Here is a 14144-nt window from a genome sequence, read left to right on the forward strand (position 1 = left end):
GCTGTTTATTTGCACGTTTTAACTGGAAAGTCCTCCACTGCGCACAATACTGCGAACGACCCTCGAAGGGTATTCCGGGACCCGCGGCGAATACCAGGGTGCACTCGCGCTTCTTATCGGTCGATCAGGCTTTCCCCAAGAATTTTTTAATCGCGACAAAGGTGCGCAGAGTAAATTTATTACAAATATTTCTATGCAACGTGAATAGTATAGATATGGAAGGAGGATGAGCCCTCGAATGGTCAAAGAAGAGTTTCGAGGGTAGTTTGAGCCCTCTAATATCAACCAGTACAAAGATGAAATCCCTAAGCTTCATAAATATTAAAAATTATCAATTGAATAAAACTTCATGTAACATACACACACACACACAAGCCCTGAATAAGAACGTACGGGGCGTAAGCGCGTGTTTACGAATCCGCGTAACTCGAAGACTCGCTGTATCTTACATAAATATTGTCAAGGGTACACTTCGGTTATATCAGAATAAACATATTTATCTCGATGTTTTGACCACAGGTTCCAAGCTTCTTCGAGAGAAATACAAATTCTTGTAAAGCAATAAAAAGAACATAGTAACGTAGCTCGGTAATAAATGTGATAACATTCTTACATCACTGGTAAATATTCACGAGATCTCTAAAGGAACCTCTACTCCAAATACAGCAACATCGTTTACGCTAGGTTGGGTTAACTCCAAAATTTTCAGTACAAATTCTGTTTGCCTTTTGATAATGGCCCCACCTAGTTTTTATCGTGCCTAACTACGAAAGTACTTCGACGTTCTCAAACCGTTCATTTCCTTGCGAAATCGTTTTACAGGAACGACGAAGATTGAACGCGACTGGGGAACCCCGAGAAAGAAGGAAAGTAGAAAATAACGGAGAACCGTGGCACGTCGCGAAGCACGATTTTTGAAGAAAGGAAAGTATGGAGCTTATCGCGAACCTCGGAGCGATAAATAGCTGCGCCGATAACGCTGCGTACCGTTGTACATTAACACGGAAGCATGTGCGTTCCTAGAAAGTCTTTAAATGATAGCGGAAGTTCCTTGAACTGTTGTATTTCGTGTAATAAACATCGTGGGTATTATACAGGACCACCCAGAAAAACATAAGCCAAGAAACATAAAGAAGATTTCCATAAGCTCTTCATTCTCACGCATAGCAAACAATTCTTTCGATATAGGAAAAATACGAAAGGTAAGGATAGACCAGACACTTAGCTATCACATCGCTGAGGGTTTTCGAACTGAATTCTATTTCGCATTCTAATTACCACTACTGGTCCCAGAAGCATACCAAACAAAAATCTACTCCAAATTTTTCATACTTTATCACATAGTTCAGGCCAGAATATTATTCTCGCATAAAATGGTACGATCTCGTTCAAAATTTAAAAAAATGACAGATTCCCAAGTTGCTGTACTTTGGATCTTACTTAACACGTCGACTGCCAACTACGAGTTATCTTATAGTTTGTTTACTTGCCGTACTTGTGCAACTACTATGAAATTCGTAGCATATCAGTGTACACGTCAATATATATTTATTATTGGATTGTCCGGAAAGTTCATGGCTATTTTTAAGAAAAATTCAAAGGCATATAATATATATACATGTATTTATTGAATTATACATGTACCATTTTGTTCCACAACCTTTCCACCTTTTAACACGTTGATCGCCACGTCACCCATATATGGGCGACAGTGCTTTTTACTCAATAACAGACAAAATTAATTTTGAATGTTAAGTATCAAAAAAATAAATTTGAATGAAATTCTTAAACTTCGATGAAGTTGTAAAAATAGATGGCACGGTAAATGTTTGATTATGTAGTTTCCAGTAGTCTGAAAACGAAACTTAATCACAGTAGAAATTTTCAGGAGTATTAATCTGGCAGTCAACGTGTTAAGAAATGTATACATGTTATTTGTTTTCAGTCATTCCGATATATTCAGACCTGTACTACTACTAAAAATTGGCATGGACTTTCCAGCCAGCCCAATATATTTAATAACGTAATATGATTAAATTAAAATGAGTTTTTACACCTAGCTTCTAGAAAATACCCTGGTAGTCGACGCGTTAAATAAATGAATGTGACAAAATGAGTTGTGACACTTACGAAATACAATGTGCGATATTATTACTCCGCAGAACGGCGACGCTGCGTCTTCTAAAACATCGTAGAGGAACAGCTTGGCGCTCGCGAGAGCACGTGTGTGGCACGGCTGTCAGTTCGGGGATTACCCAATGTATTTTGCACGCTGGGTCGTGCTGTCGCTTCGGTTTCGGGCATTGTGCGCGTTTGACCTAGCCACGTGCTTCTTCCCTGAACGGTCCCCACCAATTCCCACCACCACTGCATCCCGCTCCACCCCTGTGCTTCCGATTTTCTTATCTTTACCCGAGATTAGTCCGCTGCGCAGTATGCGAATGCGTTACGTGTGCGCGTGCGCTCTCGCGATGCTCTGTAGGAACAAAGGACGCGCGGGAAAACGTCATGAAGAGGTTGATTCGATTAGTAACTTTTGCTCCAAAATTAAAGAATTCTTACTAATGGCTCCTTTAATCGTTGAGAATGGTTCCTTCCTCTGCACAGTGCGTCGATTAATGGACAAAAATCGAAAAATGATGAATTTGCTAGAGCACAATCTAACATTTTATTCTGTTACGTAGATGTCAATAGCTTGAAATTGTTTGTGGTTGCTAAGGAACCGCACTTATTTATAGTTATATGGCTACCTAATTGTAGCATATTATCATGTTCAGTTTCAGTTCGCAGTTTACGATAGTACAATTTACTTATTTTTTTTCACTTAGTCTGTAGTAATATTCATTCTTCATAGCTCATTTTCTCTGTCATGGATTCCACTATTATGGATATGTTTATTTCATAGCTGTTGCCTATATTAACAATTTACTGATTATTAAAAAATTCTTATGCGCGAGATTCGAAATTAAATTTTAAAATAGACTTAAAAAAAAAATGTAAAAAAATGTATCAGTGTTTCTGTTATATTTGGTTCCTCTAACTTTATATTTCATGCAAACAATGTCCACTTTTGCTACTACCTGCTAATATTTGAGAAATAAATTTTTTTAGAACGAGTCGTTAAAATCAAGAATATTGAAATTGCTGCAAAGTGGATCTCGATAGAGCAATGTAACAAAGTTAGCGGAATAAATATTGATAATAACCATTATAAATGACATAATAATTAATATAAGAAAGTTATAAATAAAAAAAATTAGATACATATATTCGTTGTTTGTTATACTCTTAAATAATAGTTATAAAATATAGTTTACCTTAAATCTATTATTCATTTATTTTACATGTCGATATAAAATGATTATTGATGAGCTATTAAATAGCCACGTATAGTTTCATTCTTTTGGTTACCAGAATTAATAAAAAAGTGTCATATTTATTTATGTAAACATTTCAATGAAAATGTTTTAGCCACAAATGTTTATATAAATCCATTTTCTATGTTACCACGCACGAACAAGTAAAAAAAAATAGAAATATTATTTTTGTCCACGTTTGCCTATCATTCGCCGCACTGTGCTCTGGTGAGAAGGAAATGGATGCAATATTGGGTCGATCAGATTGAGAAATGGACAATGACAAATAAAAATATATCCGTTGCCTCTATAAGAACAAAGCAGGTCGTTCAGTAATTTTATTACTAAATTCTAGAGTAGTAATCCTCAGTTTCCTACATCAGTTTTGCCTGAGATCGACAGCTACTACAGCGATCAAGACTGTTCAGTAGAATGCGGATCTTTATGCAAGATAAAATATTCGCGAACGTGCCTACAAAAATTCAACCTAAATAGGAATTTATTTTAATCAGCAAATATTATAACATGAACTTTACTTTCAATATTTTTTATATTCTTGCATATTGTTTGCATTTTGTAGTTTCTTGGACATTCAAATTTCCTATAAGTGCATAAGATCCGCAGTCTACTCATCAGGTTATCTCTATCAATTTGTGACTAGTAAACTGTAGCGTTCATAGTCTGTAATTAAAGCCAAGAAAGTATCCATTCTCTGTAAACTCAATTTTAACAAAATCGTATGAAACAATATGTTTCAAAACGGAGAAAGTGAACAAGAATCAGTTCTTTATCACAAATGTCAGGGATCCTTGATGTAATTGAATCCAATTAATCGTGACCACCGGGTCTATTACGATCATACGTGTACTACAATATGTATACATTGTACATGTGTACATTGACATACAGTGGGTGTAGAATGTATTCGTACACCGATCAATTTACAAAAAAAACTTTTCTGTGAAATTGTAATTTCTTAACTTCTTTTTTTATAATTTTTTATAATGATATTTCACATATTCCCTAAAGTCTCTAAGATAGTTATAGTCCAAACAAGATTTACTAGTTTATATAATTTGCGAAATTAACAAGAAAATACAAAAAATCGGCAGAAATATAAAAGTAATAAGTATTTGTACGATTCTTATGTCGAACCATTTACAGTAGATTTTGCAACGTAAACATTTATTGCTCCGTGCGATTTAGAAAACATCAAATTTCCAGGAAATTACTTTTAAACAGTTGTGCGAATACTTATTGTTTCAACATTTTTTTCTTGTTAATTTCGCAACTTACATAAATAGCTATTTTTTTGTTGTAATCTATCTATTCTAGAGATTTCCTAGATCATGTAGAATGTCATTGTTTATAAAAAAATAAATTAATAAATTACTTTCTACACCCACTGTAGCTAATACCCGATCACCAGTATCGAGGAAACCTCCAAGTTCATTCCACCTCGATCCACTTCCGGATACGCAATGAAATATCAGGGTTAACGAAGTCCGGAAGGAGGATTATAAATCAGAAATTCCACCACGTTCAAGCAATTATTATTCCAACGTGTCCGACACGGAACCAATGACGAACTAATAATAGAATCACAGGGGATACTCGACGGTTCCTGGAATACATTTGTTTGCAGTCAAAGGAAAAGGCAAAATCGAAAACAAGAGACTGGTTAAATTGCGTTTCCTTTCTGTTCCAACTGCGACGTTTCTGATCGCCGCGGGCTGCTCGCAACGGAGAAGAAACAAAGAATCTAAAGTGTTTCCATCGTACGTCGCTTGAAACTGTAGAACGAGGAAGTGGTTCGTGGAGGATGTTCGGTGGTTTTGGTTTTTATCTTGCATTCCCAGCGAGCCCGAAACCTCGAGAAGAAGGGTCCGACCTTCCTTGGTTCCGTGAATAAAGCCTCGTGGCACCCATCTCGAAGGTCCAGGGCCCAGTAAATCCATTGTGATACATTCTGTATATACATATAGAAAACTGTTATGTATTTAGGTAACTTCTAGTTTTCTACGATGATCGATTAACCTTTGCGATTATAATGGCAGCTAGTCAATTTTGTTTTCTTAATATTTACATCAACTCAATAATTTCTAGATTCGTTCTAAATAGTAACATACTCGTATAGTTTATATTTAACGATATTTGAATCCTGGCCCATCTATCTTCGTTCCTCCTCAAATATTTTTCTTCGTTACTATCAAAGTGGCTTATTTGCAATCGTCGTCGCTGAAAAGAATCTATTCCGCAATCCTTTGTTATTTCTTCATTGTTTTTTTCCAAAGGTTTTGGAGTAATTTGTTCCGCTGGATACCGTACTGCACGGCTGGCAAGATTAAGCGGGAAAACGTGCGTTTCGTTCGTTTCTCCGAGTCTCTTTGTTCTGTAAATAGTCGGTGTGTCTTACCACGGCCTTCGAACTATTCCCTTATCGCGAGTCCGCTGCTAGCTTCGCATAATCTGGATCTTTGTCAGCGATTCCAAACAAAGCGTTCGAAATCTCTGTTTGGTCGACCGGCACGCAACTCCTTATCTAACGTAAACTTTGATTTTCTTTGTGGACAAGCAGCGGGAAAGCGAGAGAGAGAGAGGCGACGTATTCTTTTCCCTCTTTACTTAGCGAGCCGAGAATTCCCCTTTCAGCAACCGAGGAAAGGAAAAATCGATAGCGTTGCGGACGCTGACAGACGTTACTCCCACGAATTTCCTCGAATTTTCTTTCGTTGGAGCCTTTTTCCTCATTCCAACTAAAATTGTTTCTACTAAATGTAAGAGTGTGATATATAATATGAGGGTAAGTGTGTGAGTGTATCCGTGAATGCAATGGTTGCGTGGGAACGCGGTGTGATTTGTTGTTTATAATAATTCGGATTTCAGTTCGGTCGAGACAGTTGTAAAAGTCAGACAATAAATAATTCGTTGTCAAACTGCAATACGTTTTAGACTGCAATTAGATTCCTGCATAAGCAACATTTTAGATACTCGTTGATCCGATGAACGTGAGATTATCAATTATTGGGAAAATTGTAAAATAAAAACAAGTGTTATCTCTGCTTATTTCCTGTTAATTGAAAACTTGTATTATTCCTTGGTTTAAGTAATATCCCATGCTTATTTATAGTGTGTACGCTCATATCGTTTGTGTACACTACACCATCTCGAGGATTTTTCAACAGGGAAGGGTTAACATCTCCAGCTGACCGAACTTTTGATTCGAACGAGACAAGAAGAGTCCCGAACGTGTCCACGGGGATTTATGTTTAAAATTTGTCGACGACCGCTATTCGTCCGGGTTAAATACGTCAGTGACGTTCTGCGAAATCTATTGGCTCGTTAGACCGTCACGTGATAAATTGGTACGTTGCCAATCGGTGTGTTAGCCCGGCTCTGGCAAAATGCCATTTGTTTACCGGAACGTTTGAACGACTCAATATCGGTTTCTGATTTTAAGCAGCTTATCGCTTATGCGATTGGTCCCCATTCCTTCGGCAATTCGATCTTTTAATCGACTTACCCCAGACCGTTCAGCTTCACCGAAACCTGTCCTCAGACGCCGCCACTCGATCATCGAGGCTTTCACTTGCGACAGACCAGGCTGTGTACCTAGAAATGATACGAAATTTGAAGTCAGCATAGATAAAATATAGATAAATTGTAATGGCCATCAGGTTGAGACTTAGCATATCAAGGGAAGAACTTATTGTTAGAAGGTTGGTAGTTTAACGTAACAAAGTACCGAGTAAATACTTTTACTCGAACTACAGTTACAAGAAGACGAATCGAAATACTAGAATTTACTAGATGATCGAATAAAAAGCACAGTATTATTATAACTTCTACACCTAATTGCTTTCCGATTGATTTGTTTACTCAACAAGTTTGAACTCTCCACGCTTCCTAACAAGGTCCACGTGACACTCAGGGTATTAACGGGTTAGTCGCAGTCAGGAAAATGGAAACGGACAGTTTCTTGTGTGTGTGTTTTTTAAGGTATTAAATAATAATTTTTCTGAGTGAAATGTAAATATATTACAAAGTATGTCTTAAAGAGCTATAAAAGAATTTTTGTTTTAAAAAAAGGTTAATTCATTTCGTCATAACAGGCGATAGCGTGGGTGGCCACTTGGTTTGTGGTGAGCAAGATTTCTTCAAACTGGTGCACCTGAAAACAAAACTAAAGGTAGATTTAGAAAATATATAGTAGACTAACGGGTCCCTGATCGAAGGATTTTTTATTTTCTTGTATACTTTTCTTTTTATCCTGTATTGAATCGCTTAATTTTAGTGAAAACATTGAAAATCAACTTCAAATGTACGCCATCTTGTTTTAAATTAATTTTTTCCAAAATCCTTCGTTCAGGGACCCGCTAGACTAATCTATTTTCGAAATCTACCTTTGTTTTTGTTTTCAGTTAAACCAGTGTAGAGAAATCTTGCTCACCGCAAACCTATGTTTTTGAATCATTGTCTACATCATCGGCTGTTATGACAATATAAATTAAACGTTTCTTAAAACAAAAAATGTTTTTTAGTTCTATAAAAGATGCTTTATGATATACTTAATTGTTACTTATGCAAATTATTATTTAATAACTAAAAAAAGTCACAAAGAAATGTCGTTTTTCCTCTTCCTGACTGCGACTATAATCCCTTAACTTTGATACCTCCTTCTCTGTTACTTCATCCACGTTTCAACTTTTTCCAATCAATATTTCAATTGGACCGTTGTCCCCCTTCGATTCGAATTTACTTCTCAATTTTACGTTAGCCTACTGGTTGGAGAGAATGCGAAAAACGGCATTCGAATATTACTATTCAAGTCGAAAGGCGCTTGCACACCCGTGTACACCGTGGTCCGAGTATTTTGCAACTCCGGAATCCGTGACTCGATTTTAAAAGGTACACGATCCTCCTCGTTGCAAATGCACGAACGTGAAACGAATTAAGCGCATCTCGGCCCGTACGGTCGACGACGAAAGGAATTCCTTTGAATGGAGGACGTTCGAATTAGCATAAGAAAATTGGAAGCCCCCTTTCGTATTGTGTACATTTCGGACACCGTCGCTTGCGATCAACGGATCACCATACAACGGGCCACGCAATTATGCACTTACGGGTCGCATTTGCATTCGAATGATTCTTTCGAAACGCAACCACGTGTCCGGATGTCGCGTTTTCGTCGATAAGGGGCCTCGTTTTATAGTCACGCACCAGAGGTGCAATTAAAAATACAATTCAAACAACGCACTGTTCTCCATTGTTTACCGACGGCCGTGACAATTCCACTTATTGTTCGACGACGACTTTCTACCTCGATTTCGCAGCTCACAGCTTCACTGCTGTCTTTTCACCAAAAAATATACTATTTTAACACATTAAGGACCGCTCACGAGTTGTCTCGTGTTTTCTACACGCAGTCTCTAGATGTGCGGTCCTAAATGTGTTAAACAGTTTCGTAAATATCTTTACTTGATGCTACAGGGTGGACACTCGTGAAACTGTTCGTAATAAAACCTATAATAACAGATTCAAATTTGTCCACTTTCTTAATCGACCTGCAGACCACACTACGCGTTCATACTCTTTTCCAAACCGTTTCCTTCCCGAGACCCGGTAGAAAAACGTGTCGAGTGCTGAAAGACGCCCACTTAAATAACGAAACGATTCCTAGAACCGATCCAGCCAATCGAGATTCGCAGTCGCGTTAAAAACAATGCGGAGAACGACTGCGAACGCTCGCATTGGCATTCCCAGCGGGAAAACGACAATGGCGGGGAACTATTTAAAAATTAGATTCCTCGGTTCTCGGAACGCAACGGCTGTAAACAATATTTCGCAACGCACGAGAGTCCGCGGACGACATAAAAGACCGCGACGCGAGAGAATGGTAATGGGGAACGGTCCGAGAAGATACAAGGCAATATAATCCTATCGTTAATAATTCGCATAAAGTAATGCAGCTGCGCTATCAAAAATGTCGTTTTGCTCGGCGCTATTATAGCACTAGGTCAGTGGTGTATATTCCATTATCCCTGTCAGGAGTTATGGTATTATTATCGCGACTTACACATGTATATCGTCGGTTTAACGACTAATCTGCGGCCTTTAAGCCCGCTTTCCACCAACACGCGTGATCTCCAACCGCGGCATCGCGATTCAATGTAGATTTCCATTGTCCCCGCGGATACGAGCGCTTTCAAGGGAACGATTGTACACAAGATACTCGCTTTTTAAAGTATGAACACGATGTGTGTTACGAGATTTTATCCTACGATGCCCATTTTTCATTATTTACTTCCTACTGGAGTTCGAATTCTGATTCTTTGCATTTTGATGCCTCCTTTGAAGAGATGAGCTTAAGGAAAGTGATAAGATAGAGACAAACAAGCAAGTGCAAGGCTGTAGCCTAAAAGAAAGGGAAACCATGTATTATTACAATAGATTACACGATTCCAGGTTGCACAGCTTGCAACTAGTTAAAAAATACTGAAAAATGTAAAGATAACAACCCAAACAACACAAGGACTCCTTTTTATCTAAATTTTATATAAAAATAGAAATACAGTGGGTCTAGAAAGCGTTCGTACATCGATCAATTTCCAAAAAACTATGTAAAATTGTAATTTTTTAACTTATTTTTTATAAACAATGACATTCTACATGATCTAGGAAATCTCTAGAATAGATAGATTACAACAAAAAAATAGCTATTTATGTAAGTTGCGAAATTAACAAGAAAAAAATGTTGAAACAATAAGTATTCGCACAACTGTTTAAAAGTAATTTCCTGGAAATTTGATGTTTTCTAAATCGCACGGAGCAATAAACTAATGTGTTTACGTTGCAAAATCTACTGTAAATGGTTCGACATAAGAATCGTACAAATACTTATTACTTTTATATTCCTGCCGATTTCTTGTATTTTCTTGTTAATTTCGCAAATTATATAAACTAGTAAATGTTGTTTGGACTATAACTATCTTAGAGACTTTAGGGAATATGTAAAATATCATTATAAAAAATGATAAAAAAAGAAGTTAAGAAGTTACAATTTCACAGAAAAGTTTTTTTGTAAATTGATCGGTGTACGAATACATTCTACACCCACTGTATGTCAATGTACACATGTACAATGTATACATATTGTAGTACACGTATGATCGTAATAGACCCGGTGGTCACGATTAATTGGATTCAATTACATCAAGGATCCCTGACATTTGTGATAAAGAACTGATTCTTGTTCACTTTCTCCGTTTTGAAACATATTGTTTCATACGATTTTGTTAAAATTGAGTTTACAGAGAATGGATACTTTCTTGGCTTTAATTACAGACTATGAACGCTACAGTTTACTAGTCACAAATTGATAGAGATAACCTGATGAGTAGACTGCGGATCTTGTGCAATGTTGTTTGGACTATAACTATCTTAGAGACTTTAGGGAATATGTGAAATATCATTATAAAAAATTATAAAAAAAGAAGTTAAGAAACTACAATTTCACAGACAAGTTTTTTTGCAGCCACCGTATGCATCTCTCCTTCCAATCCTAACCCAAAATCTGTCTCATCTGGTCCAGCGACAGTTGCACATCGTTGGTCTAAACAATAAGAATAAAAACTGTTCCAGAAGCTGACAACATATCTCAGAGGCGGGCCCCCTTAATTCCGCGAGATTCAATTTACCCAAGACGATCATTCCGATAGCGCGGAGGCGGTCTCGTTCCGCAAAGCGGCTCGTAAAAGCATTGCACAATCCTGTCGAGTGCATCGCTGACTTCTAACTCCCCTTTCCAGTGCGTTCTGGCGTTTTATCAGCGATCCAACCGCGGCGAGGAAAAAAACCGTGTCGAAGGACTCAATTCGCGATACGCCCGCCGTGAAATCGCCTGTACCCGAGCGCGTGCTCTTTGTTTACCCGCGCATTCCAGCGCTAGCCACGCGCACGCGTGCAACAACAACGAGTCGCGTGCGTGCGTGCATGCGTACATTTGCATTAGCCGCGAGTTATCTACATCACAAAGCGTCGCCGCCTCGGTTGGCCTACTTAACGTCCCAAGAGGGCAGTCTAGCCACTTCGAAACCGAAAGAACCATCTCCCTTTCGATTTTTCATCAGCTTTTTTATCTTGACGCGCGAACAGGCAAGCCGAGTTCTTCATCTATCCTTTTCGAAAATGTAGGAATATTGTAAGAGGTTTTATCTCGAATGTGTGACGTATTCGATGATGGTTGTTTTACTCCAGGTATCGCTCAACTATCATTCTGTGTATTCATCGAAACAAAAAGTACCTTGATAGATAACACCGATCGTTACGTTGCTGATAGATCGCTGAAGATTAGACAAGCGTGTCCGTGATACAAGAGTAGATTACTTGTTACTTCTGTCGCCTCGTTGGACAACTATTTTATTGATATATACTTGACGCGTGTGTGATTTTTTTTTTAGGAGGTTCTGATTTGGCGAAAAGCAAGGATTATGTCGATATCGGACGTGTTTCGCGATAGCGAGAGGTTTTTATCGCGGGGTTCACTTTTCGCGACGGAGCAAGTGGGGCGCAGTTTCGCTGTTTTACGAGATGAAAGTGGAGTAGCCTAATCCGCAGTTCCTTCCTGATTAAAGCAGATCTGGAGCTCCGAGGCACGGTTGAAAGCTTACACTACTTTTTCCAACGAAATCACCGTTGGAATTCGCGATCCATCAACTTTGCAACTTGTAGAAATACTTTTATATTTTTTAATAGTTTACATGAAGAAATGGATAGCAAAATTTCTTCTGTGAAATTAAATTCGGAGCAAATTGGGACTACGCTTGAACAAGTCATCGTGTCGCCATTTATCTCGCCATATCGCTGGTATGTGAATCCCCGCTGAAACTCACGGTCTTATTATCGAAGAGCGTAGGAAACTGATAAAGATACGTTTCTGCAACGTTGAGAATAATCGTCGCAAGATTATTCATCTCGCTATCGCGTGGGAAAGGCTATCCCGCGAATTCTAGGCGAACCAGTGGTGCGTGCAAGCGCATACTCCTAAACAAGAAGTGGAAACGACAATAAAACGCACAGGATCGTCCGATCGAGGCGTAATTTCCGCGCAACTCGCGACCACGCATCGAGCGCGGAGTCTAATAAACAAATCCTATTACTACTATCACAGGTCGATAGTTTTATAATTTGTTAAGTCAGCACTTATGTATAGTTACAGACTGACCGCCAGTGAGACTTATTCGTTACACTCCTATCGATCTTGTTTTGATTTCAGGCGAATAATTTCCTTCCTCGACTTATCTACTTTTCAATCTGAACGTCGCGGACTTTAAAAAAAAAAAAAAAGAATTTAGTAGTCAAGTAGACTTCCACGATTTTCTACCAAATGGAATTCGAAATTATATCCAATAATTTAGTGGTGACGATAAAAATAGAAACCACTCGAGACTTATCACGAGATATCGCGCGACGCACTCCTCGTAACGTTTCGTTTTTATTTTATTCCCCAGTTCCTCTCGCTCTCTCGCTCCTTGTTTTCCCCATACGCGGTCGTTTTTCACCAGAACCGGTGGCCGGTTCACGCAACTGTGCATCGAGAGAAATTAAATATTCTCGGGACAGCACGTTCCAGAGGGCTAATAATTTCAACGGAAACAAATAAAACAGCGAGCGGTCTCAAGGATACCAGGCACACGACGTTGAATAACGAGATACGGTGGACGGAATTCGCGATAATAGCGCTGGTTCCCGGTTAAAGTTGCATACACGCTCACACGGCTATGTACGGGTATCTGCGATCGTCCTCGCATTTTTCTCCATCTTGGTAAAGTGTGTTGCATCAGTTAAGGAGATCTAGACGTTCAACCTTCTCGAACGACGTGCGACCTTCGTATCGAATTATCCATTCGGAGCAGCGCGAGCCATTTGGCGCGTAATCGAACCCGATGTAGATTAATTGGAACTCCGATTGCCGGGGAACGCGCGATGGAACTCGAATTGGTGTCGATCAGGCGTCGATCTTCGACCCAGTCGCTATTTTTGAACGTGGTACGACCTCTGGACATTCCAGAGAAAAATTGAAAAATCATTTTTCACCTTGCTGCGCGAAATTTCATTCTATCCAGAACCTTTGGAGAACAATAATATTCAGAAACTCGCGGTGAATGGTTCCTGTAAAATGTTGCCTCATCGATGGTAACACTGTTTAGACTGAATAGACGGAGAGCTAGCTACGAAAATCAGAAATGATAAGGTGCAGCGAAAATTTGTATCTAAAAACACTCCTTACTAGATAACAAAGAGCATAGCGCTGCAGCCAGTAGGCGCTCTCAAGGTTATAAGCGTAGGCAGGCGGTCAAACATGTTAATTTTTAATCAAAATAAAATCTTTGAGTGCAGCCCTGAAATTTTGTGTAATTATAGTTTTTAACTGTAGAAATCGCGTAAAGCTACTATCAGAAGTCTAGGTCGGGGCTTAAATGTTGCCAGAAGTCGATAAAGTTGTAAAAAAATTGTTTAAATTTTAATGACAAGGTGCAGTTCTGGTGAATTCGTTTTCATACTATTTATTGCTTAAAAAACCTGGATAACAATTGCCAGAAGACAGAATGGTGGCTAAGTACATGAAAAATGATAATATCGCCACAAGTTGGTAAACAGGAAAGCAATTCTTTAAAATTTAAATAATAAGGTGCAGTTCTGGCAATGTGTTTTTCTTATTATTTATACTATCAGTTAACTATATATGCAATGATAGAAGGCTAAGGTGAGGAAAATGCATACAAAAAA

The 14144-nt window shown here is 38.5% G+C and overlaps 1 protein-coding gene across 9 annotated transcripts in view; it reads right to left on the reverse strand.

The window, feature by feature from the left end:
• Nucleotides 1–14144, reverse strand: part of LOC128886442 (uncharacterized) — a 90631-nt gene that overhangs the window by 61771 nt on the left and 14716 nt on the right. For 3 of the 9 annotated variants that reach the window (XR_008459808.1, XR_008459806.1, XR_008459807.1), the window contains one exon: nt 6880–6968. Coding sequence is in view for 1 of the 9 variants with exons in the window: in XM_054141376.1 (XP_053997351.1) it covers nt 6880–6968; nt 8614–8623 (99 nt within the window). In the remaining 8 variants the exon portion in view is untranslated. Of the gene's footprint in view, nt 1–2130; nt 2381–6879; nt 6969–8177; nt 8351–8479; nt 8982–14144 lie in introns of those variants that run through there. The other 6 variants (XR_008459812.1, XR_008459811.1, XR_008459810.1 and 3 more) reach the window with 6 other exon arrangements.

This window comes from Hylaeus anthracinus, unplaced genomic scaffold (genome assembly GCF_026225885.1).
Source record: "Hylaeus anthracinus isolate JK02 unplaced genomic scaffold, UHH_iyHylAnth1.0_haploid 11982, whole genome shotgun sequence".
NCBI classification, from domain to species: Eukaryota; Metazoa; Arthropoda; class Insecta; order Hymenoptera; family Colletidae; genus Hylaeus; species Hylaeus anthracinus.